We start from the raw sequence: 26,115 nt of genomic DNA, 5'->3' as shown, positions 1-26,115 counted from the left end.
TGCTGTTTTTATTTGTGATATATACAAGTCCTTATACAGGTGCTGTACAGTGCTCCAAAAGAACAAAATAAAGGGCAAAGTAACAAAACACAAAACCTAGCCGTGTCACGGCTCTAGCTATACAGTCTGCAGGCCCTCACTACCAGGCTGAACAAGCCTACTGCTTGTCAGTCTCCACAAAAAAACGGCTTAAGAGGTTTTACCAACCTTACTTCTCTTCACCGACCAACTGTGTGTGAATGTCCCAGGCAGAGAGCAAAGGCTGTCTGCTCAGGTGAGCCTAAACTAGCCTGGGGAGGAGGACCAAGACCCGAACTGGATCACAGATTCCTGAACGTGTATGAGAGGAGCCTGAGAGAGGTATAAACCCCGAACAGGACTTTCCCAGGCTCTCTCTGGGATGCTCTGCTACAGTGGTAACAACAAATGCCAGCCTTTCGGGTTGGGGAACAGTTCTGGAAGAAAAGACTGTCCAAGAGAAATGGTCCAAAACCGAGAGGACCCTACCCATCAACATTCTAGAGATTCGGGCAGCGTACCTAGCCCTAAAGGCCTGGACATTCAGGTTGCAGGGTTGTCCTGTCAGGATCCAATCCGACAATGCCACAGCAGTGGCTTATATCAATCACCAAGGGGGCACCATGAGTCATGTAGCCCAGGGAGAGGTAAACCAGATCCTAATCTGGGAAGAAAAGCATGTGCCGTGCATAGCGGCAATATTTATTCCAGGGGTAGAGAACTGGCAGACGGACTACTTAAGTGGCCAGCAGTTGTTCCCAGGGGAATGGTCTCTTCACCCTGACATCTTCCTGGCTATATGCCAAAGATGGGGGATCCTGGATGTAGATCTGTTTGCGTCCAGGTTCAACAATAAGATCGACTTTGTGTCAAGAACAAGGGATCCACTTGCAGGCGGGAATGATGCATTTGTGACTCCGTGGCATCAGTTCTCACTGATTTATGCATTCCCTCCTATTCTGCTGCTACCACAACTATTTCGCAGGATCAAGCAGGAAAATAAGTCGGTGCTTCTGGTAGCCCAAAAGATCTTGGTATGCAGAAATAGTGAAGATGGCAGTAGGGTCCCCATGGACCCTACCACCATGTCCAGACCTGCTGTTGCAGGGACCAGCATTCCATCCTACTTTACAAACGCTAAATTTAACAGTTTGGCTATTGAAACCCACATTTTGAAGAGTCGTGGTCTTTCAGACCCAGTAATTTCTACCTTGATTAATGCAAGGAAGCCAGCTTCTAAAGTAATTTATTATAGAGTCTGGAAGGCATATGTCTCCTGCTGTGGTGAATCCAGGGGTTGGCATCCCAGAAAGTATGTCATAGGGAGAATCCTTGCTTTTGTGAAAATGGCGTTTGTCAGGAACCATGAAACAGACAGAGACAGAAGTACAATCTAATCACACTTGTTTATTAATAAAAATAAAAAGATAAATAGGAAAAAGCGTATTCAAGCAAGCCAGATAGGGTAGTCAGCCAGTCCAAAGTTCATAAACCAAATCGGGTAATCAGCCAGTCCAGACATCAGGGATCCACGGAGAGCAACTGTAAGCAGGATGGAAGCCAGGAGGGATGTTAGCAAGCCAGTCTTAAAACAACAGCAGGAGATGGTTCCTAGTGATGTGACCAAATGTGAAGGCACAGGAGAAATGAGCTGGAAGACTTAATATAGGCAGAATAGACGAGCATCATCAGGAACAGCTGGTAACTGAAGAGAGAGAAGAGAGCCGGCAATTAGCTGACAGCTGAGCGGCCAGCCCAGAGGAGGAAGGGCTAAGCCAGCCCTGACAGGGTTAGAGATGAAGCTGGCCTTGAGTACTATCAAGGGCCAGGTCTCAGCCTTGTCGATATTGTTTCAACGTCTGCTTGCTTCACATTCTTTGGTCCGAAGCTTTATACAGGGGGTAACGTGGCTTAATCCACTGGTTAGAGCTCCCCTGAACCCCTGGGACTTGAATTTAGTTCTGTCAGCATTACAGAAACAGCCTTTTGAGCCGATACAACATATTCCCTTGGTCCTTTTGACAAGAAAGCTAATTTTTCTGGTAGCCATTTCCTCTGCAAGAAGGGTATCAGAATTGGTGGCTCTTTCTTGTAAAGAGCCATATTTAATTATTCATAAGGATAGAGTAGTATTGCGTCCTCATCCTAGCTTTATACCGAAGGTGGTTTCAGGTTTTCATCTAAACCAGGATATTGTTCTGCCTTCATTCTTTCCAGATCCCTGTTCTATGGAAAAAAGTCACTACATTCTCTGGATGTAATGAGAGCGGTCAAAACCTATTTGGAAGTGACTGCTCAGATTCGCAAGACAGATGTTTTGTTTGTGTTGCCTGAAGGTCTTAAAAAAGTACAGGCATCGTCGAAATCTACCATTGCTAAGTGGATTTGACAGGTAATTGTTCAAGCTTATGGGTTGAAGAGGAAAGTTCCATCTTATCAAATCAAAGTGCACTTCACCAGGGCTGTTAGTGCTTCAGGGGCAGTGCATCAACAGGCCTCCATGGTTCAAATCTGCAAGGCTGCAACTTGGTCTTCATTCCATACATTCACCAGATTCTATCAGGTGGATGTGAGAAGATATGAGGATATCGCCTTTGGGCGCAGTGTGCTGCAGGCAGTGGTACAAGGTCCTCGGGGCTGATTGCACGCTACTTTTTTTGTGTCTCCCTCCCCTCATATAGCATTGCTCTGGGACATCCCATCAGTAAATACTGTGGCTCTGTGTCCCGCGATGTACGAAAAAGGAAATAGGATTTTTATAACGGCTTACCTGTAAAATCCTTTCCTTTGAGTACATCACCGGACACAGCGGTCCCTCCCCTCTTATAATAAACATATATTGCTTTGCTACAAAACTGAGGTACTCCCAGTAAGGGGAGGGGTTATATAGGGGGCTAAACTTGCTGTCTAGGGTGTGCCAGTGTCCATCACCTAGTGGTGCCTATATAACCCATCACTAAATACTATGGCTCTGTGTCTCGTGATGTACTTGAAGAAAAGGATTTTACAGGTAAGCTGTTATAAAAATCCAATTTTTTTTTTAATAACTAACTGCATTCATCTTGCTATCAATTTTGCCCAAATTCCCTGTGCCTTTGTAGCTCCCACATGCCAAAAACATCAGCGATCCATCTCCGTGTTTCACAGTAGGAATGGTGTACCTTTCATCATAGGCCTTGTTGACTCCTCACCAAATGTAGTGTTTGTGGTTGTGGCCAAAAAGCTCAATTTCGACTTTGTGCCAGAGGGTTTGAGGGTTGTCTCTGTGCTGTTTGGCGTATTGTAAGTGCAATACTTTGTGCCATTTGTGTAGTAATGGCTTTCTTCTGGCGACTTGACCGTGCCATCCATCTTTCTTTAAGTGCCTCCTTATTGTACAACTTGAAACAGCCACACCACGTTTTCAGAGAGTCCTGTATTTCACCTGAAGTTATTTGTGGGTTTTTCTTTGCATCGCAAACAATTTTCCTGGCAGTTGTGGCTGAAAGTTTAGTTGGTCTACCTAGACATGGTTTGGTTTCAACAGAGCCCTTCATTTTCTACTTCTTGAGTTTGAACACTGCTGATTGACACTCAATTCCTTGGATATGTTTTTATATCCCTTTCCTATTTTATACAGTTCAACTACCTTTTCCCGCAGAACTTTTGACAATTCTTTTGCTTTTCCCATGATTCAGAATCCAGAAACGTCAGTGCAGCACTGGATGAAGGATGCAAGGGTCTGTCAGGAGTCCAGAAACTCATTGACCTTTTATACACACACACTAATTACAAGCAAACAGATCACAGGTGAGGATGGTTACCTTTAATAGCCATTCAAACCCCTTTGTGTCATCTTGTGTGCATGTTATCAGGCCAAAATCACCAGGGTGTGTAAACTTTTGATCAGGGTAATTTGGGTAGTTTCTGTTGTTATTATGATTTAAAAAGAGTAAACACAATTGATTGATAATACATGGCTTAAGCCAAACACTAACCTTGTGTGAAAGAAATGTTTGTGTTATCATTCATATTCTCTGAAAAATGGGCAAGAAATCATAAATTCTGCCAGAGTATGTAAACCTATGAGCATAATTGTATGAAACATCATGTATTATCAAACTTGTGCAAATATATTTATAATGAGAACATAAGTGAAAGTGCAAACATGCCTTTAGTAGAAACACTGCCGTAAAAAGACTCTTAGCTTGGTGCCAATAAATAACGTGTGGAGCTTACCTAGAGAAATATAATATCAATGAAGCATAAAAAAAATCCATAACCACTTGGGATCCGCGCTATTGCAAAATGACGGCAATAGCGCGGACCCACATTTCCGGGACTACGTCTATTGACGTAGTCCCGGTTACGAGCGGCCTGCGCGCCCCCTGAGGGGCGCGCGCGGCGCGCTCTGTGATCGGCGAGTCCGTGAGACTCGCCTGATCACCGATCCGTGTAAGGGGTCGATCCCGACCCCTTATCACGTGATCAGCTGTCAGCCAATGACAGCTGATCATGTGATAAAACGGAGCCGGTAATCGGCTAGTATTCCTCCTCGCGCTGACAGCGCGAGGAGAAAAAAAAAAAGCCGATCGCCGGCGGCCGTGTTCGGGACATCAGTCCCGATCACGGCCAGCAATTTAAACGGACACCTGCCCCCTGCCAGTGCCCACCTGCCACCCGCAGTGCCATCCTGAAATAAAGTAAGTGCCCCCCTGTCAGTGCCACCCAGCAGTGCCCATAGTGCCCACAGTGCCACCCAGCAGTGCCCACAGTGCCACCCAGCAGTGCCCACAGTGCCACCCAGCAGTGCCACCCACAGTGCCACCCAAAATCTGCCTCAAAGGTGCTGCACCCCAGTGCCGCCCATCAGTGCCCAGCAGTGCCGCCCATCAGTGCCCAGCAGTGCCGCCCATCAGTGCCCAGCAGTGCCACCTATCAGAGCCACCTATCAGTGCCACCTATCAGTGCCCATCAGTCCCATCTATCTGTGGTACCTATCAGTGCCCATCCGTGCCACCCATCCGTGCCACTTATCCGTGCCACCCATCCGTGCCATCTTATCTGTGCCCATCTTTGCCCATCAGTGCCGCCTTATCTGTGCCCATCGGTGCCGCCTTATCTGTGCCTATTAGTGCCGCCTTAACTATGCCTATCAGTGCCCACCAGTGCAGCCTATCAGTGCCCACCAATGCAGCCCATCAGTGCCCACCAATGCAGCCCATCAGTGCCCACCAATGCAGCCTATCAGTGCCGCCTAATCAGCGCACTTCAATGAAGGAGAAAAATGACCCGTTTGCAAAATTTTATAACAAACTATTAAAACATGATTTTTTTTTTTTTTTTTTGCATCTTTTTTTGTTTGTTTAGCAAAAAATAAAACTCCGAGCTGTAACTAAATACCACCAAAAGAAAGCTCTATTTGTGGGAAAAAAATGATAAAAATTTCATTTGGGTACAGTGTTGTATGACCGCGCAATTGTCACTCAAAGTGCATCAGCGCTGAAAGCTGAAAATTGGTCTGGGACTGAGGGGGGTTTAAGTGCCCAGTAAGCAAGTGGATAAACATTCTGTAAAGTGCTTGTGAGGTACGACCACTCCAAATGTAGGTGTCAATCGCTTGCATACCACATCACTGTGATCGCAAAACTGCTTAACAGAAAGTCATGACCCACTACCCATTACCCAGAGTGGCCATGAAAGCTGTTATATCAAGTATGCCAGCAAATGGTATAGAACATCCCCAGGAAAACTCCAACCCATAAGGACCAACTGCTCCCTGAGGAGCTCTGCTCTCCTAAGTCAAGATTGAACACAAAGAGCTGGATATTACGCAGATCTGCTCCAAATAGCCCTCGACAGCCTTCTATCATGTAAAGCTGCTCTATAGATTTTTGGGCCTTCTATGCATCTAGGCAAAAAGTCTCACACCTGTAGTATCCTCATACTGGGGAGGCGTGGCAGAATGTGTTTTGGGGTGTGATTGTAAGCATGTCTATGCTGTGTGTGAGAAATGTGGGGCTTTTTTCATAATCTTCTGTGTTTTTTTGTTTATAATGCGAAAAAAAAACCCCAGTGATGATTACATACAACCAAACTTGGGTATAGTGTTGCATGACCTATTGTCAAAGTGTAACGGCGTAGTACAGCAAATATAAAAAATGGCCTGGAATGGGGTGAAAGTGTCTGGTCTTAAGGTGGTTAATAAAGAGTGAATCTGTCCACAGAACAATATTTTAGCACTAGTGTGAAAAACCCAGGTGGTCTTTGGCATTAAAGTGACACAAAACAATGTCATTATTCTACAAAAGGAATGTATACACTTCCACAGCATAATGGGCCTGTTAAGGCCAATTCTGACACTTCTCTGCTACATGTAAAAATCTACTTTGTTTGCTAGAAAATTACTTGGGACCCCCAAACATTATATATATTTTTTTAGCAGAGGTCCTGTAAAATAAAATGATGGGTATTGCAATTATGTCACACTGTATTTGCGCAGCAGTTTTTCAAATGCAATTTTTTCGGAAAAATACTCTGTAATGAATTTTAATGCATACAAACACAATATAATACCTGATTTTGTGTAAAGTTTAAAATATGATGTTATGCTGAGTAAATAGATAACTAACATGTCGCGCTTAAAAATTGCACTCGTCAGTGGAATGGCAGCAAATTATGGTACTTAAATTCTACATAGGCAACATTTAAACACCTTTACAGGTTACCATTTTAAAGATACACAGGAGGTCTGGTACTAGAATTATTGGTTTCGCTCTGATATTCGCGGCAATACCTCACATGTTACATGGTAGGTGAGGCTGAAAAAGTCCATCAAGTCCAACCTATGTGTGTGATTATATGTCAGTATTACATTGTATATCCCTGTATGTTGCACTCGTTCAGGTGCTTATCTAATAATTTTTTGAAACTATCGATGCTCCCCGCTGAGACCACCGCCTATGAAAGGGAATTCCACATCCTTGCCGCTCTTACAGTAAAGAAACCTCTTTTGTTCTAATTTTAGTGAGTGGCCACGTGTCTTATTAAACTCCCTTCTGTGACATAGTTTTATCCCTATTGTGGGGTCACCAGTATTGCATTTGAAAATTGAAATCATATCCCCTCTCAAGCATCTCTTCTCCAGAGAGAATAAATTCAGTGCTTTCTTCATAAGTAATATCCTCCAGACCTTTTATTAGCTTTGTTGCCCTTCTTTGTACTCTCTCCATTTCCAGTACATCCTTCCTGAGGACTGGTGCCTGGAACTAGACAGCATACTTCAGGTGCGAGCGGACCAGAGTCTTGTAGAGCGGGAGAATTATCGCTTTATCCCTGAAGTTAATCCCCTTTTTAATGCATGCCAGTATTCTGTTTGATTTGTTAGCAGCAGCTTGGCATTGCAAGCTACTATCATCTACTAGGATCCCCAGGTCCTTTTCCATCCTAGATTCCCCCAGAGGTTTACCGTCTATGAGTAGATTGCATTCATATTTTTGACACCCAAATGCATTATTTTTCTACATTAAACCTCATTTGCCATGTAGTTGCTCACCCCATTAATTTGTTCTGATCTTTTTGCAAGGTTTCCACATCCTGCAGGGGGAAGTTATTACCCTGCTTAGCTTAGGGTTGTCCGCAAATACAGAGATTCAGCTATTTACCCCATCCTCCAGGTCGCTTATTAACAGATTAAACAGGATTGGTCCCAGCACAGAACCCTGGGGGACCCCACTACCCACCCCTGACCATTCGGAGTATTCCCCATTTATCACCAACCTCTGAACTCGGCTTTGTAGCCAGTTTTCAATCCATGTACTCACCCTATGGTCCATGCCAACGGACCTTACTTTGTACAGTAAACGTTTATGGGGAACTGTGTCAAATGCTTTTGTAAAATCCAGATACACCACGTCTACGGGCCTTCCTTTATCTATATGGCAGCTCACCTCCTTATAGAAGGTTAATAGATTGGTTTGGCAAGAACGTTTCTTCATGAATCCATGCCGATTACTGCTAATGATACCATTTTCACTACTAAAATCCCAAGTCTATTTCTAATTCTGTCCTCTGTTAGCCATGAGGGTGCTTCCTGTGAGGTGTCATGAGGAAAAACACTGCAGTCTTGTTTACTGAAGCCCCCGATTCCCTTGTGAAGACTGGGCAGAAGAATACATTAAAATTCAATACCTTTGCCATCTCACTATCCTTTGTAACCAGATGTCCTTCCTCATTCTTTATGGGGCCAGTATGGTCTGTCCTCCCTTTTTGATGTTTATATACCATATTTATCGGCGTATAACACGTACCTTCAATTTATGAGGGAAGTTTCAGGAAAAAAACTTTTTTTTCAAAATAAACCACTTTGAAGCAAAATATTGGTCAGTGCCCATCTGCAGCCTCAATGCAGCCCGATTAGTGCCCATCTGCAGCCTCATTGCAACCTGAGTTGTGCCCATCTGCAGCTTCAATGCAGCCTGATCTGTGCCCATCTGCAGCCTTAATGCAGCCTGATATGTGCCCATCTGCAGCCTCAATGCAGCCTGATATGCGCCCATCTGCAGCCTCATTGCAGCCTGATATGTGCCCATCTGCAGCCTTAATGCAGCCTGATATGCGCCTATCTGCACCCATCTCCCATCAATGCAGCCTGAAACCCATCTGCAGCCTCACCATCTCTCATGCAGGAAATCACCAAGCCAGCATCTCCTGTTTACTCGGCTCTCAGTCGGTAGTCACATACACAGTCCCGCCTCCACCATCGGAATTGGACCAGCTCCTGTGATTGACAGAACACTGGTCCAATGCCGGTGCTCTTAAAGCAAACCCATCTTTCCTCCGTGTTCTTTGTTTCTAAGCCTTTATCCCAATTTATATCTTCTGGCAAGGTTTGTAATTTAGGGAAGTTGGCTCTTTTGAAATTCAATGTCTTTGTACTCCCCTTGTGTTTCCTAATTGTGTGATTTATACTGAAGGCAATTAACCCGTGATCGCCGTTTCCTAAATTGCTCCGTATTTACACATCCGTGATCAGGTCTGTATTGTTGGTAATCAGTAGATCTTGTAACTTCTTGTTTCTAGTTGGTGCGTCTACCATCTGACCCATGAAATTGTCCTGCAAGACATTTAGGAACTGGCGAGCCTTAGACGACTGCGTGGTTCCCTACGCCCTGTCTATGTCTGGATAATTAAAATCTCCCATTATAATTACACTTCCCATCCTTGCTGCAAATCCAAATTGTGATAGGAGGTCCGCCTCCCCCTCTTCCCTCAGGTTAGGGGGCCTATAGCATACTCCCAGTATTATTTTCCCCTTAGTTTCATCCTTTTGGAGCGCTACCCATAAGAATTCCACCTCCTCCCTAGCTCCCTTATTGATGCCATCTCTCACATTCACTTGTACATTATTCTTGATATATAGGCATAACCCTCCCTCTTTTTTACCCTCTCTATCCCTGCAATAAAGGGAATACCCTTGAATGGCTGCCAGCCAATCATGGGAGCTGTTGAACCAGATCTCTGAAATTCCCACAAAATCGAAATCCTCCTCGTTCAACAGAATCTCTAGTTCACCCATCTTGTCCGCCAGGCTCCTGGCATTGGTGAACCTGCCACATAGTTTAGTCCAGTCGCATACTGTCCTCTTATTGGGTGTTCCGAGATTGCAAATAGGACTTGTTACTATACTTACCTTGGGTTTATGTGCTTTAGTCAACCTGCCACTAATTCCCCCAATACTACCCTCTGGAATATGTTCACTGCTGACTATCTCTACCTTAGGACGCCCCTGTCGCCTAGTTTAAAAACACCTCTAACTTTTCAGCCATCTTCACTCCCAGCAGATCTGCACCCTCCTCATTTAGATACAGTCCATCCCTTCTATAGAACTGGTGACCGACTGAGAAGTCAGCCCAGTTTACTTCCCTAATCTCTCTCTGCCTTTCTGGTGTGGCTTGAGGTACCGGTAGTATTCCAAAGAATACTACCTTGGAGGTCCTTTTCCTCAATTTAGCTCCTAAGTGCCTAAAATCGTTCTTTAGGACACTCCGTCTGCCTCTGACTTTGTCATTGGTACCATCGCGCACCATGACAGCCAGGTCTTCCTCATCCCCTCCCAGTAATCTGTCCACCAGATCAGTGATGTGCTGAACCCAAGCACCCGGTAGACAACATACAGTTCACTGCTTCAGGTCTTTGTCACAGATTGCCCTCTCTTTTCTTCTAAAAATTGAGTCCCCTACCACCAGAATCTGTTTATCCTTTCCCTTCACTTCCCCCGACTCTCACTGGAGTTCTTCCCCTGGCAGCTAGGAGAGTCCCCCAGCTCCAGCAGTGCTGGTCCCTGACCGGTTTTACCAATGTCACTCAATAGAGCGTACTTATTGGGATGCTCCAGCCCAGGATTGGCCTTCCTGGCACTTCCACCTCTATCATTCCTGTCACCTATCTACTTGTTTCTAGTTCCTGCATCTCTTTGTTTCCACCCGCCCCTGTGCTGGCCCCTGCCAGGTACGTTCCCAGCTCTCCTTTAGTATGGAGGGTCTTCTTAGTGTTCACAGTTGCATTCCCTAGATTCTGAACCTGCGCTTCCAGAGAAACAATGTGCTTACATTTTGCACAGCAGTATTCGCTCTTGATCAGATGATCAAGGAACACATACATGCCGCAAGATGTACACCGAGGTGTATCTCCACGCCCACCAGGCATCGTACCTACTAATTTAATAAGGATTGGGGATTATACCCTGTCCAAATTACCTAACAACCACTTTCCTGACACTAATACTCAACAATACAATACACATGTACTCGATGCCCACGTGCACTTGCAGCCTACGTGCACTTACAATACACAGGTACACACAATACATGGGTACTCCCAACACCCACAATACTCAGGTACTACCTGACACTAATACTCAGTACAGCTCACGTGCACTCGCAGCACACTCCCGTTAATTAGTAGGCCGAAGGAAGGAAACAAAAAAAAAAGTCTGTTTAAAAAGTGACAGAAAAGTTGTTAAAAAAGCTGCAAGGAAAAACCCCAAAAAGAACCTAAAAACACAACACAGCAATCACCAGCAGTCAAAAGCAAAACTTGTTCATGCTCTCCACTCAAGGTTCCCACTGTTCAGCTTCCAACCAGCAGGTCTGTGTGGTTTGATGCAGAAGTATGTGTTTGCATTTGCATGGGGGGGAGGGGGCACTTTTTTTTCTTATTATTTATTTTATCTAGTTTTTAGTTTTTTTTTGTATTAACTTTATTGCTTTCACAAGGGAAGAACAAAATCCCTTGAGACAGCATGGGCCATGACAGGTCCTCTTTAGACCCAAATCTCTCCTGTGGCCTGTAATGCAGCCAATCAGACACAGATCAGTCTGATTGGCTGCTTTTCTGACCACTAATGGCCAGGTACACATACTCGTCACTTCTGAGTTCACAGAGAGGAAGGAACAACATCAGTTCCTCTCTCTCTCTCTCTCTCTCTCTCTCTGTGCTGTTCAGCCATCGCCGCCGGTCGCATCACTCCCAGGCTCCACGATCAGATGGCAGAGCCTGGGAAAGGCGGCAGTGGCGATGGGGGGGGGAAACTCTTTCCGCCACCCGCAGAAGTGATCGAGTGACTGTTCAGCCACTTGAATCCCTTCTGCAGTACAGGGAATCACTGGCTGAAAATTTTCATACCATAATGATACCTGCAGGTGTCGGTATCATCCCAGTATAACCACTGCAACCCGAGGACGTCCAGGTACAACTGTTCAAGAAATAGGTATTTTTCCCCTGAACTGTAAAATAACAGCTGTGCAGGGCTGTTTATATGCTGCAGCCACTGTATTTTTAACTTGGGTTGTAGAGTCCAGCAAGTGACACCACTTGGGGCTGTGTGCAATGCAGTTGTGACATTAAAGGGTTAAATCAGGTGGTGAGGAGGCAATGTAACGCCTTTCCACTACCTTTTAATATCTATTGAAGAGCAATGTCACTGAATGGAGAGAACCTGAGACTGAGCGGGGATTTCTGCATATCCTGACTTGGAGTAAAGAACAGGCTAATGGCTCCTGGGGTTTGCAGCGTGAAGGTAGCAGAGTGATGGGAGCGGGACATCTCCTAGGCCAGTGGTTCTCAACCCTGTCCTCAAGTAGCCCCAACAGGCCATTTTATGGGATTTCTCTTAGATAAAATAGCTGTCCAAAATACCAAGCCATTGACTCTGATTTAAAGCACCTATGTAAGATAAAAGAAAACCTGCAAAAAACATGGCCTTTTGGGGGTACTCGAGGACAGGGTTGAGAACCACTGTCCTGGACAACATTCTACCACAGAACCGAGCCTCCCTGCTGTACCAATCAGCTCCCCAGGCTCTCTCCTTCCAGTTCTTGCCACTTTCCACACGAACATCTGTCAAAGTGCCTTTCTGAGCATGTCAGCTTCCTGACAGAGAGGCGTTCTAATAATGGATGCATCAAGGGACAGCCAAAGCTCTGTATGTGGCCCTAGGGCCGTAATTTGTCCAGGTCCAATTTAGATGATAATGTAATTACAACTTGGGAGTAATTCAGAAAATTCCTAGGGGTTCAAAACATTTTTTCTCTTTATTAAACAAAAGAATGAGTGACCAGTCAAGGTAAACAGCACCTATTGTACCTTAGAAGAAACATGATTTTTCACTTAACACAACTTGTTTTTTCCTAAAGTAGAACTATAGGCAAAACCAATTAATTTTTATTTATTTTTTTGGATAGAGTATTATATTATTATTATATTATTATTATTATTATATAACCCCTTTTTTATTTATTTTTTGCCATCTGTGTCCCATTGAGGAAATTTGTCCCATAGCCAAAACAGGAAGTGAGAGGAAATCTATGCAAATTAATAATTAATTAGTGTCCCCATTGGAAAATTTCCCCTCTATTACTTTTCTGGGGACCCAACATTTGTGATTATCCTTTACTTTCAATAATAATGGTAAAAAAAACTGCCAGGTGTTCTATTCCATCTCCACTCTATCCAAAGCTAGACATTTTTTTTTATTTAGACCCCTTTTCACCCTGGGGCCGCCCGTGTGTGTGCGGTAAAGCGCCACTCGTTTTAGCGATGCTTTACCACTGTTTAAGTGCCGCTTTTCGGCCACTAGCGGGGCAATTTTAACCCCAAAAAAGGGGTTAAAAACTCCCGTGTTGCAGCCCTTCGGAAGCACTGCCCATTCATTGCAATGGGCAGGGTTGTTTTGGGAGCTCTATATACAGCATTCCCAAACCGCCCCAAAGTTGCTGCTTGCGGGACTTTTTCTAATGCCTTGCAAGCGCATCGCCTGGGTGTGAAAGCACTCATTGCAATGAATGGAAGGCAGTTTTCATTTGCTTTTTCTAGCGCTAAAACGCCTGAATACTGCCTCAGTGTGAAAGGGGTCTTAAGTTTATATAAAGGGTAACTCCACTTTTGTGGGAAAAAAGTAGCAAATAAAAAAAAAAATATATAGCGTACACAATTGCGACATACACTACCGTTCAAAAGTTTGGGGTCACATTGAAATGTCCTTATTTTTGAAGGAAAAGCACTGTACTTTTCAATGAAGCTAACTTTAAACTAGTCCTAACTTTAAACAAATATACTCTATACATTGCTAATGTGGTAAATGACTATTCTAACTGCAAATGTCTAGTTTTTGGTGCAATATCTACATAGGTGTATAGAGGCCCATTTCCAGCAACTATCACTCCAGTGTTCTAATGGTACAATGTGTTTGCTCATTGGCTCAGAAGGCTAATTGATGATTAGCAAACCCTTGTGCAATCATGTTCACACATCTAAAAACAGTCTAGCTCCTTCCAGAAGCTACAAAACTGACCTTCCTGTGAGCAGATTGAGTTTCTGGAGCATCACATTTGTGGGGTCAATTAAACGCTCAAAATGGCCAGAAAAAGAGAACTTTCATCTGAAACTCGACAGTCTATTCTTGTTCTTAGAAATGAAGGCTATTCCATGCGAGAAATTGCAAAGAAATTGAAGATTTCCTACAACGGTGTGTACTACTCCCTTCAGAGGACAGCACAAACAGGCTCTAACCAGAGTAGAAAAAGAAGTGGGAGGCCGCGTTGCACAACTAAGCAAGAAGATAAGCACATTAGAGTCTCTAGTTTGAGAAACAGACGCCTCACAGGTCCCCAACTGGCATCTTCATTAAATAGTACCCGCAAAACACCAGTGTCAACATCTACAGTGAAGAGGCGGCTGCGGGATTTTGGGCTTCAGGGCAGAGTGGCAAAGAAAAAGCCATATCTGAGACTGGCCAATAAAATAAAAAGATTAAGATGGGCAAAAGAACACAGACATTGGACAGAGGAAGACTGGAAAAAAGTGTTGTGGACGGATGAATCCAAGTTTGAGGTGTTTGGATCACAAAGAAGAACGTTTGTGAGACGCAGAACAAATGAAAAGATGCTGGAAGAATGCCTGACGCCATCTGTTAAGCATGGTGGAGGTAATGTGATGGTCTGGGGTTGCTTTGGTGCTGGTAAGGTGGGAGCTTTGTACAGGGTAAAAGGGATTCTGAATAAGGAAGGCTATCACTCCATTTTGCAACGCCATGCCATACCCAGTTGACAGCGCTTGATTGGAGCCAATTTCATCCTACAACAGGACAATGACCCTAAACACACCTCCAAATTGTGCAAGAACTATTTACAGCAGAAGCAGGCAGCTGGTATTCTATCGGTAATGGAGTGGCCAGCACAGTCACCAGATCTGAACCCCATTGAGCTGTTGTGGGAGCAGCTTGACTGTATGGTACGCCAGAAGTGCCCATCCAACCAATCCAACTTGTGGGAGCTGCTTCTAGAAGCGTGGGGTGCAATTTCTCCAGCTTACCTCAATAAATTAACAGCTAGAATGCCAAAGGTGTGCAATGCTGTAATTGCTGCAAAAGGAGGATTCTTTGACGAAAGCAAAGTTTGATGTAAAAACAATGTTATTTCAAATACAAATCATTATTTCTAACCTTGTCAATGTCTTGACTCTATTTTTTATTCATTTCACAATGTATGGTGGTGAATAAGTGAGACTTTTCATGGAAAACACAAAATTGTTTGGGTGACCCCAAACTTTTGAACAGTAGTGTAAGTCATATTGTAATTGAATGCTATTAAAAATGACCTTTCCTTTTCAATCTGCAGCGCTGTAATTTTCTGTAAAATGCAATATGGCTAACTGGATGGGTTCTGTAGACAGAATGTGTACAGAACGCTCCCCAGAAACACAATTTCCTGCTTGTGTGATTGGCTTACTGATTTTCCCAGATGTCTGCACTAAGATGCAAGTCAGATTTCAGGCATCCCCTGCAACAAAAATGTAACCTTTGGTGAGATACTCCCAACAGAAAATCACGTCTAGGGGTGCAGACGCTGCAATTTTCCTCATTAGAGACCTGCAGGTGCAGCAGCTGATTGATAATTACAAAACCACTCCCATTAGACTCACTCTGTACATGGACACAGACAAATACACATGGATTTCTTCAGAATAACAAAAGGTAAGAATCTGCAACAAAGTTTGTAAAAATCCTTGTAATGTACATAGATCACCCAGAGGGAAAGTGGAGTTACACTTTAAGGTATAAGCTTTAGTTATATTTTAAACTGTATTCTTACACTTGTGCAGAGCAGCGGTCCATATTCCTATGTGAGGGGTCAGCAAATAAAGACGCTTACAACTCAGTAAGGTACACTGGCTTTTAATTCCATGCTTTTGTTTGATTTGATAATCATTCTGATTTCCCGTCCCCATACAAACAAGAAGGAAATGTCACATAGGGCCAATGATAGATGTAGAAATAGGACAGAAAGACACAATCGATATGGAATAAAGTCAGGAACAGAAAGAATATATGTCACAAAAATGGCTTTACACAGAGGATAACTTATGTGGCCACTGACCCCCTACTAACAGAATGTGCTGCCTAACTTTGACAATAAATGTACAGACCTGATCTTCCTTAATGCAGAACACATGGTACTTTTTTTTAGGGAGGCACTGCCATTACAGATAACTAGCAGCTGGCATTGAAGGGGTGCTACAATCCTACCCACATTCTTAGTGCACAGCATTATTTTCTACAGTGTTTCTTTGCACCTTCTATATATCTACATAGTGCAGAGGTGAAGGAGAAAATCTATATATAGCTAGGGGAACTATAGATAACATAAGTAAAGTGAACCTCTCAACTACACACAGTGAAAAACTAACAGTAAATCCAGATCACCTGTCCTCCAATTTTATATATATCGTTTATTTTTTAGTTCTAATGATAAAGGATGTCCCATCCTAGAATGCATTTCAGAATTCTTGGTAACTATATTCTGTATTACAACACTGCCACCTTAAGGTATAAATAAGCTTTGCAATAGTCACTATTTTGTGACAATCAATAGGAGGCCTTTTTGTGAATCCCAGGGATTTTCATGACAACTGTTAATTCATACGGACAAATGTATTCAGTGGTAAGGTTCTAGTATAGTAACCCAGAGCTACCAATCAAACAATTCATAGGACTGAAATGATCTGTTTTGTTGCAATGGATTATTATGCTTTGTAATCATCAGTGATTTTTTCATTTCTTTCCTGAACAGACCTTGAAGTGACATCACTAAACTAATATTAATGAGTAAATTCAGGAACATGCCTTAAGAAACGTACACGTCATTGCTGCACTTGGTTAATTCACAATTTGCTTACTCTGTGTGTATTTGCAAGGCCCACTCTAGGTATAATAATTAAATTACTTTTCCCCGGATATATGGTCTGCATTAACAGCAATACAGTAAACTCAGAGACCTTTGATAACATTTAACAGCATTTTATTTATTTATCATACCTTCTGTAAAGCACAAACATAATGGGAGGAAAATCAGAAACTTTTTCAAGGATGCCTATGTCTGCAATCCTCATGTATGTTTATTAAAGTGATACTGTATATTAGAAACAAGCGAGACATAAAATCATCTCAAAATGTTGGTAAATGTATAATAAGAAATCCACTGCTGTACCTCCAACATACAGTTATATTTGGAAATCAGAAGGAAAGGGATCAAATACTTTAGTTAGCGCAAAGGACAAATGGTGGTGTGGTGTCGTACCAACCAATCAGATCCCAGCTGAACAATTAAGAACGTTACGCATCAGTCTGGTTATCATCCCAGTTCTATCACGACTCCTTAAAATCAGTTTGTTCATAAAATTAAGATAAATTCTTGGAATTACAGCACCTTCCTAAGCAATGAATGACACTCTAGACGTACAAGTAAACATAATTTAAATTGATCATGAAACCCATTTGTTCCCTTTCTAAACAAAGGAATCATTGTGCTGCCCATGATAAATGTTAAACAAAGAAATTCTGATCTACAGAAAATAAATCACAGAAATAATATTAATTAAAATGTTGCATAACTTAAAACTGTAATGTAGTCCTGCTACATGACAAAAACAAAATAAAATTAAATAAGGTTCTTACAATACTGTCCCATAATAACAAAACATTTCCCTTCATTCGTCCTAAGGTGCTACACAAAGATTCACACTCCCTTTTCTCTACTAGAGAGCACTGCAAAACAGCAGTTGCAGGACCCTTTAGCACCCAAAAAGAACACCATTTTTAACCCTATTGCTGCCGGAAACATAGCGAGTCAGATTCATGGAGCAAAATATGCAACACAGAATAAAAAAAATGACAAACATAAGCAAGTTCATTGGATGAGGTGTCATGCGGGGCGCCATGTATAGAATTATAACAGGCTAAGCAGTTTCTATGTTTTTTTTTATTAGCCTTTTCTTGCACTGGTTTACTTGTCTCAGAATGGAGATAGAAATTAAAGGACCAGTAACTTAAAATTCCTTTCTATAAAGGAACCAATAATAAATATTGATGCAAAGAGTGAGAGCAGTTATATGTTACATGGGCAGTACTAGCGTTTATGATTCTGCCTACAAAGGAATGCTCATACATGTCCACGTGAAGCTGCAGTGACTTCACACCAAGGAGCTCTGCTTCTACTTTTAATAAATATCCATTGTTTGTCATCTTAAAATTTGGATCTGCTACACTAAATCATGAGATCCAAACACTGATAAGGAAATTAAATCGCTCATTTATTTTTCGAAATATTTTATTGCTGCCAGACACCTATAAACTGTAAATTTGTATTTATCATTCCATTTATCCACTGTCATCTGTCTCTCTTTTCCTAGAACAGTGATGGTGAACCTTGGCACCCCAGATGTTTTGGAACTACATTTCCCATGATGCTAATGCACTCTGCAGTGTAGTTGAGCATCATGGGAAATGTAGTTCAAAGATATCTCTGGAGTGCCAAGGTTCGCCATGACTGCCCTAGAACAACCCACCAAATTCAACCCTCCAGACTCCAATTTAAAGTGCACATTTGCGTATGACTGTTTTAGCCTATTATAATCTAATAACATTTTTATGACACTGCTGACTGCTTTACACGCTTATCCATGAATGTTATGGTACATAAACCCAACTGAAAATGAGTGGTTCCTGAAATAAATACTAAAGCTGACTACATGCAAACAGATGTGAACTAACACAGAGTATGGTAGGAAAAGGAGAAATGGAAAATGAAAGCAGATGAAATGCCCATCAACAAGACTAACATATCCTACAATACCTAAGAGCTGCCTGTCCCATCTTAAAACAAATACTCTTGGGACATATTGTGCATGCAATTTGTACATCATTGTAAAATATCATTAAATTATGGATTAGCACCATCTTAAAGTGAGTTGGTCACATTGATGAAGGCAGCCATTGTATGCCTGAGCCAGTGTCCACCCTGGTAAATCACTAGAAAGCAATGGCATCACTACAGCACAAGCAAACTTATCTCTGTATAGGTAATGGCTAAACTTTGAGACAATAACAAGTCTATATAAGAATGTTTTTGCTTTTTAACTACAAATGACAAAATGCAAGAGCCATTGGCTAAAGATGCCCATACCTCCAAAAATTATCAGGTAGATAAGGCTGTTCACTTCAGTTGCTGGTACCTAGACCATCTTGGGTATTTAAAGTATAACTAAAGGCAAAACTTTTTTTTTAGTTTTTGATAGAGTAGAGAGGCATTAGAACATGTCAGTTTTTATTGCTGTCTGTGCCCTCATTAGGATTATTCACCCTCTCCATATGTTCCGTTTACCATTATCATTGAAAGTAAAAGAAAACCCCATATTTTGGGTTGTCCCCGTAAAAATATTTGAGGGGGAATCTTACAGTGAGGACACTGGATCTGGTGACCTGGGTGTCCCCATGGAATTTTCTTAATTTGCAGGGATTTCCTCTCACTTCCTGTTTGGACATGGGACAGGGTGTGAAGAGAAATCTATCAATAGGACACAGATGGGAAAAACAAAAATCTGTCAGAGGTTAAAAGCCTCTCTTGCTCTAAAACTGAAAAAAAAGTTTTGTCTATAGTTCCACTTTAGGCCGGGTTCACACCGCTGCGATGCGGGAACGCCGCGAATCCGCGGCGTTTTCCCGCATCGCATTACTCCCGCCGGCAGTTCACACTGCCCTATGCGGACGGCTGGGAGTATCAATGATATGTTAATGACACCCCCAGATCCGTCCGCATATCGCAGTGCGATCTGCCGACTCGCACACGAATCGGATCGCATGGTGTGAACCCCCATGCGATCCGATTCTGTTGCGGACCAAAAAAAGGGTCCCGTGCGAGTTTGCTGCGGGAGCGATGCGAATTCAGCCATACTATCTGTATGGCTGTACTCGCATCGCTACGGAGATCGGATGTGATTTGCGGTGCGAATCACATCCGGATCTCCCCCCGCAGCAGTGTGAACCCAGCCTTAAGGCTACGCAACATGCAACAAAGCCTGGAACTGAATTTGTTATCATACTGGGCTACACTAGCTCATGTATACTGTTTTTGAATGATTCTTGCTGTCCTTTGTATCAATATTTTTGTACTAGTACTAGTAGTACACTCCTTATGCACCCTTATGGAATTTCATTCAGCTCAAGTATAAAATGTCTGTAGGTTAGATACTGTATGAGCAACACTTATCCATTATGGCTATAAAACTTTCTGTTGGGTGGCCCCATCTGCTGGTGTATAGACAGTTTTGTAAACACACCTTTTGTTCCACATTTTTGGAAACTGTAAGGCAGAGCAGTGAGATATTATAGAACAGCGTTTTTCAACCAGGGTGCTCCAAAAAAGTCCTCTGGAGCGCCGTGGCAAAGGGACCAAAAACTGCCCTAACTATGGCAGGTATCTGCTAAAACATTTTTCACACCCAGAAGTTAAAACGGAACTTCCCTAGAAGGGGAAGTTCCTTTTTTTTATCTTCCTCCCCCCTCCCATATTTAGAATGTTTTTTTTGGAGGGGGGGGGGGGGTATATAATTTTGGCACGTACCCACTCCCACTTCCGGTCAGATTGGCGCAGCAATGGGTCGTTCTACCCACAGAAACGCAGGGAAAGAAGTCCCCAACCTCTTGTTTAAAATTGTGCCGCACAAAAAATGCACCGCACATGCCAATGCCTGAGGGTACCATTTGGCACCCCTGCTTACCTGCTAAACAGCAGTGTGTTTGTCGTCATGTCGGGAATGTAGTGCCATTTTGCGCATTTTCCCTGACACGTAGTAATGTCAATAAGACCTAGACTGGGGTGCCTCGAGACTGAAAATTATTTCTAAGGGTGCCCTGACTGGTAAAGGGTTGAAAAACACTGGTATAGACTGCACAGAACAATATTTACTATCTGTTTTGTTGTTTGTGAATGCTGTAGAATTATTCATTTGATGTTCTCAGATTATTTCTACTACAAATGTTGGCTGTCTAGAGTTATTTTTGCGGTAAGCACCTTATTATTCGGTTTGGTTTAAGTTCTGACAGATCAATAATTTAATTATGTTTTGAATCCCAAGGTCACATAGCACCTGCAAATAAATATCTGGGTGTAGTTATAAAGACAAATGAATAATGTGTAGAATGCAGTAATCCACAGCAACCAGTAAGTAATCTTAATTCACTATTTCAACATCAGTTAACTGAAATCTGATTGATCTGTAGCTATAGATTACTGCACTTTGTAAGCAATCACTATTCTTTATTTTGCCTTACTAATTAAGCCAAATAATGTATTTTTTTTTGTTCGTTTTTTAAGTAAATTCAAACCATTTGTACGATATTTTGCCCATGATCTCACAGAATTGCAATAAATCTTCTATGTTGCTTGTGATGTTCCCTCTGGCAGCAGATGGGTTAAATTCACAGAAATGTGTAAACAAATTTGTAGTAATAAACATGTGCCAGAGTCAGGTGCTTGAGCTGTGGTTTACACTGGAAGAAAACTGTGCTCTGAATTTAAAGTGGACACATCACTGACACTTCATCGAGGTAGCCATTTTGTGGATTGCACTAGTGAACTGATCGTCTGCATTCCCATTAATGTTAGTCCAGCCTACAAAATGACTGCCTGCAGGTAAAAGGTCTCCTCTTTAAATCACAAGTCACCTGAGTCTGGGTCCTGAGGTTTTCAGGGAAATAAATTACCTGCCATAGTAAAAATATGGCTGAATATATACAAATACAAAATAATAATAAGAAGAAAAAAAACATAATACGATCAATGGAAGAATGATCCACTTCCTATGTCGAATTCTGATTGGCTAATTAACTTTGGAGATATGTCACAATAAAGTAGATGTTGTTGACACGGTGTGACATGCAAAACTCTTGACATTAATAAGATCTTCTCAGAACACAATATGAATGAGTTTTTATGAGGCTTTAAACAAATATGTTTGCATTAGCCAATAAGAAACTCTGTTCCCTGTAACGTAAGTGAAGTGCAGTAGCTCACATAGGGTAATTGGATCATATTTCTGAAGAAAAAAATAAAAATAAAAATAAATGTCCAGTCAACATTATGTTAAAAGAGGGGAACGGTAAGCCAAAAAATATATACCTCCGGGTTGCAATATGTATTTGATTGCCCCTGTTTTCCTAGGTTGTTAAAACACTGACACTTCCTGAGGCCATGAAGTGTCCAGTCCGTACGGTGTCTTGATGGTTGATAGTGCATCATGGGATATTAGTCAGATCACCTCCTCAGCACATACCTGATGAATTCTGACTGTTCTTCAATGCTTCACTAACCTTGAATAATATAGGCATGCTTGATTCCCAACAATCCTTTAAATTCACTTCATGTGCTTTTAGGCAATTAGGAAAGTTGAAATGATAATGACATCATCTCTATGGGAAGTGGACCTGTGTGTATGGAGAGAGGGGAAAGGTCACCGTCATGAGGCAATGGACAATATGGCTGGGATCTCTCCTGAGTGGGATGGTAGGTGACCTCTCAGCCCCCTGATGTCTGATCTATATTCAGGAGAAACAAAAAAATACCTAGACATCACAGGAGTTTTCCAAGTGCTGGTGTCTTCAAACAAAGTCTTCAAAAGCTTGCCCAAAACATACACCCACTGCAGCTTAAAGATGGCTGCACTTCTTGCTGGTCCGGGTTTCACTTGGATGGGCAAAAGATGTCCTGCAAGTCATTGCTAACAGTGACTGAAAAGGTAAGGGATTTGTAGAAGACAAGGTCCACTTCTTAACCAACAGTTCTGTTGAAAAACAACCCTACTTGGTAAGAAAATGCAAAACGATAACTGCCAGTCTTTGTCTTCATTTTTTATCTGCTAGCATGTTACTGTTTAGACGATCATGCAGCAATACTAACAGAAGTGACCAAGTCAAATTTGTCCACAAGGTTATTTTCAATGATACTGTTTTCCAAGCTTTGTTCTTAAACCTCTGCATCTCCCTCTGACTTCATATTGAGAGGGCAAATCTTCAAGACAAAATAAAACTGGAAAAAATAAAGTCAATATTTGGTCCCTAAAAAACAGCAGCAAAACCTCTAGGCATCTCTGCAGGTCCATCAGGAGTCATTGCAATGCATTTTTCTCCAGTGATCCGTTCATTTAGTGCCAATATACTTTTCACCTATTAGTCTATCTTACAATAAAAAGGGTCCAAACACACACAAAATAAAAATAAATATGGAATTTTACAGTACCTTGAACATTTTGCTTAAATATTTATCCCTGCCATTCATGGTTTGAATGCTCCCTTTAGGAAGCTTGTTCATTTAGAGGAGGGCTCCTCCATAAGTCTTTGGGCCCCCGTTATTGCAGACTTCAGTTATTCCTAATTCTAAAAGAGGGCGGGAATGGAGGACCAACAACATATTGCTTTACAACAATTTGCTGCCTCTCAACTAGTGGTGGAAAGGTCGGAAGGGGAAGAGGATGTAGAGGGTCTTCTTTGCTATAACAGTTCAGGACTAGATGTAGGAAACATATGGGCAAGTGAATAGTCCTCATGGCAGACTGAATACTTTTTCACCAGGTAGAGGAGTTGATAGGGTTGTTGGTTCGTACAGTGGCATCAGAACACTCTCCATCTGATGAATCACAGTCAGATTCAAAATTGCCTGGGTTCTGTAAACAGGAAAAGATACTAATTAATACTTTTGTAATATTTCACGTTAGGTCAGAAAAGTCATGGCACAAACTTTGGCTTAGTTTTAAAATGGGCAGATGTTCAAAGTCCAGTGCTACTTTTCTTTTAAATGACTAAATACATTCAATGTGCATTAAAACAAAATGTAATGTAAAAAAAAAGTATTACAATTCACTTTCTTGTAAAGTAGCCATATCCAAAAGTAGAAAAGCCTGGACCCCAAGTAGCATGCTCCAGAGAAGCACTGCTGTTCTTTCTATGGAAGCAGTAACCTGACATGCTCAATTAAGTTAGAGCTAGGGCTCTCCAATCAGCAGGGATGATGAGCTTTGCTGGGTGTCTCTTAAAATTTTGAGATAGGACTACAAAAAATACTGGGTTGCCTTGACGGGGCTCTGTAGCTTACACATGTATTTGCAAATGTGTGCAAACTAAACCTCTGTTTTTAACGGTAAGTTGAGCAGGGAACTTCTTTGGTTTGGTTATGTTTTGCATGTGTTGCCCTTCCATGCGCTCCTTGCTGCAAAGGCCAGTTCTAGGTGAGGGCAGTGACCATTTGTTTGTACTGTTGAAATATTGGTGAGGGAATGTACTGGACACCTTTGCTGCCATGGTGCTATATGCTGGGTGTCCAGGGCACCCTTGTGCCTTTAAGGAGGGATGGGCTCCCTCCAGGCTCACCTGCCTATCCATTAGCATGCATGTGCTTTCACTGTGGAGGCTCTCAAAATTTAGAGTTAGGACTACAGAAAATACTGAGGTGCCTTGACGGGGCTCTGTAGTTTAAATATGTGTTTGCAAATGTGTGCAAACCAAACCCATGTTTTTAATGCGAATTGGACTCTGGGGGCGAGGGGGGCACAGCACGTCAGACAGCTGCACCAAGACTCACTAAACTGTGAAGTTTCATCAAAGGGCTTCTGACCATTACATCAAGAACATTAGAGACCCACTAGAGACTGCTGTTGTACCCTACATGTACATCTAATTAGAAGGTACATGTATAGCAATCTGCTTCAAAGCTGACAACTAAACTGGGATTTGAACTGGGATTCTCTAACCCCTCTAATCATCAACATGAATACTTCAGGTTCTCCAACAGGCGGAACTTCGGCATAAGCATGGCTTACTTAATCGCTTCTGGCCTTCCTCCCGCTGACTGATGTACAGTGCTCTACATTTAGAGTCTGCCATTACCTCTACCGAGATTGAGTAAACGGTGAAGTCCTTGCCTAACGGGAAGAGCCCTGGCCCTGATGGGTCCACCAAAGCACACTACACATTATTCTTACCCCTGCTGTTGGAATTGATGTGTAGCTACTTTAATTCTATAGCATATGGCACCACAATTCCCCCAGAGGCACTGTTGGCTCACATCTCAGTGATCCCCATAGACGGCAAGGACCCTACTATGCCCCAAAGTTACCGATCCATATGCCTCCTTAACAAGAATATATAAAATTTGACCGAAAATCCTTACGACCAGACTGAAACACCTTATACCACTTATCATCCACCCCAACCAGACAGGGTTCATTACGGGACAGGAGGCTAGAGACAACTTCATTAGAGCAATACAACTTATCCACTGGGCACGTATAGTGCCTTGCGAAAGTATTCGGCCCCCTTGAACTTTTCAACCTTTTGCCACATTTCAGGCTTCAAACATAAAGATATAAAATTTAAATTTTTTGTGAAGAATCACCAACAAGTGGGACACAATTGTGAAGTGGAACGAAATCTATTGGATATTTTAAACTTTTTTTAGCAAATAAAAAACTGAAAAGTGGTGCGTGCAAAACTATTTGGCCCCTTTACTTTCAGTGCAGCAAACTCACTCCAGAAGTTCAGCGAGGATCTCTGAATGATCCAATGTTGTCCTAAATGACTGATGGTAATAAATAGAATCCACCTGTGTGTAATCAAGTCTCTGTGTAAATGCACCTGCTCTGTGATACTCTCAGGGTTCTGTTGAAAGCGCAGAGAGCATCATGAAGACCAAGGAACACACCAGGCAGGTCCGTAATACTGTTGTGGAGAAGATTAAAGCCGGATTTGGATACAAAAAGATTTCCCAAGCTTTAAACATCCCAAGGAGCACTGTGCAAGCGATCATTTTGAAATGGAAGGAGTATCAGACCACTGCAAATCTACCAAGACCTGGCCGTCCCTCTAAACTTTCAGCTCAGACAAGGAGAAGACTGATCAGAGATGCAGCCAAGAGGCCCATGATCACTCTGGATGAACTGCAGAGAACTACAGCTGAGGTGGGAGAGTCTGTCCATAGGGCAACAATCAGTCGTACACTGCACAAATCTGGCCTTTATGGAAGAGTGGCAAGAAGAAAGACATTTCTCAAAGATATCCATAAAAAGTCTCGTCTAAAGTTTGCCACAAGCCACCTGGGAGACACACCAAACATGTGGAAGAAGGTGCTCTGGTCAGATGAAACCAAAATCAAATTTTTTGCCCACAATGCAAAACGATATGTTTGGCGTAAAAGCAACACAGCTCATCACCATCAACACACCATCCCCACTGTC

The 26,115-nt window shown here is 42.4% G+C and overlaps 1 protein-coding gene across 4 annotated transcripts in view; it reads right to left on the bottom strand.

The window, feature by feature from the left end:
* Window positions 1-15,714: 15,714 nt before the first annotated feature.
* Window positions 15,715-26,115, bottom strand: part of MAP3K13 (mitogen-activated protein kinase kinase kinase 13) — a 230,377-nt gene continuing 219,976 nt past the window's right edge. For all 4 annotated transcript variants that reach the window (XM_077448443.1, XM_077448442.1, XM_077448441.1 and 1 more), the window contains one exon: window positions 15,715-23,550. In XM_077448443.1, coding sequence (XP_077304569.1) covers window positions 23,452-23,550 — 99 coding nt within the window. In that variant the 3' untranslated portion in view covers window positions 15,715-23,451. The remainder of the gene's footprint in view (window positions 23,551-26,115) is intronic.

This window comes from Lithobates pipiens, unplaced genomic scaffold (genome assembly GCF_037356315.1).
Source record: "Lithobates pipiens isolate NorthernLeopardFrog02 unplaced genomic scaffold, aLitPip1_a1.2 Scaffold_22, whole genome shotgun sequence".
In the NCBI taxonomy this organism is placed as follows: Eukaryota; Metazoa; Chordata; class Amphibia; order Anura; family Ranidae; genus Lithobates; species Lithobates pipiens.
Note: the sequence above shows the minus strand (reverse complement) of the source record. Positions and strands in the feature narration are given on the sequence as shown.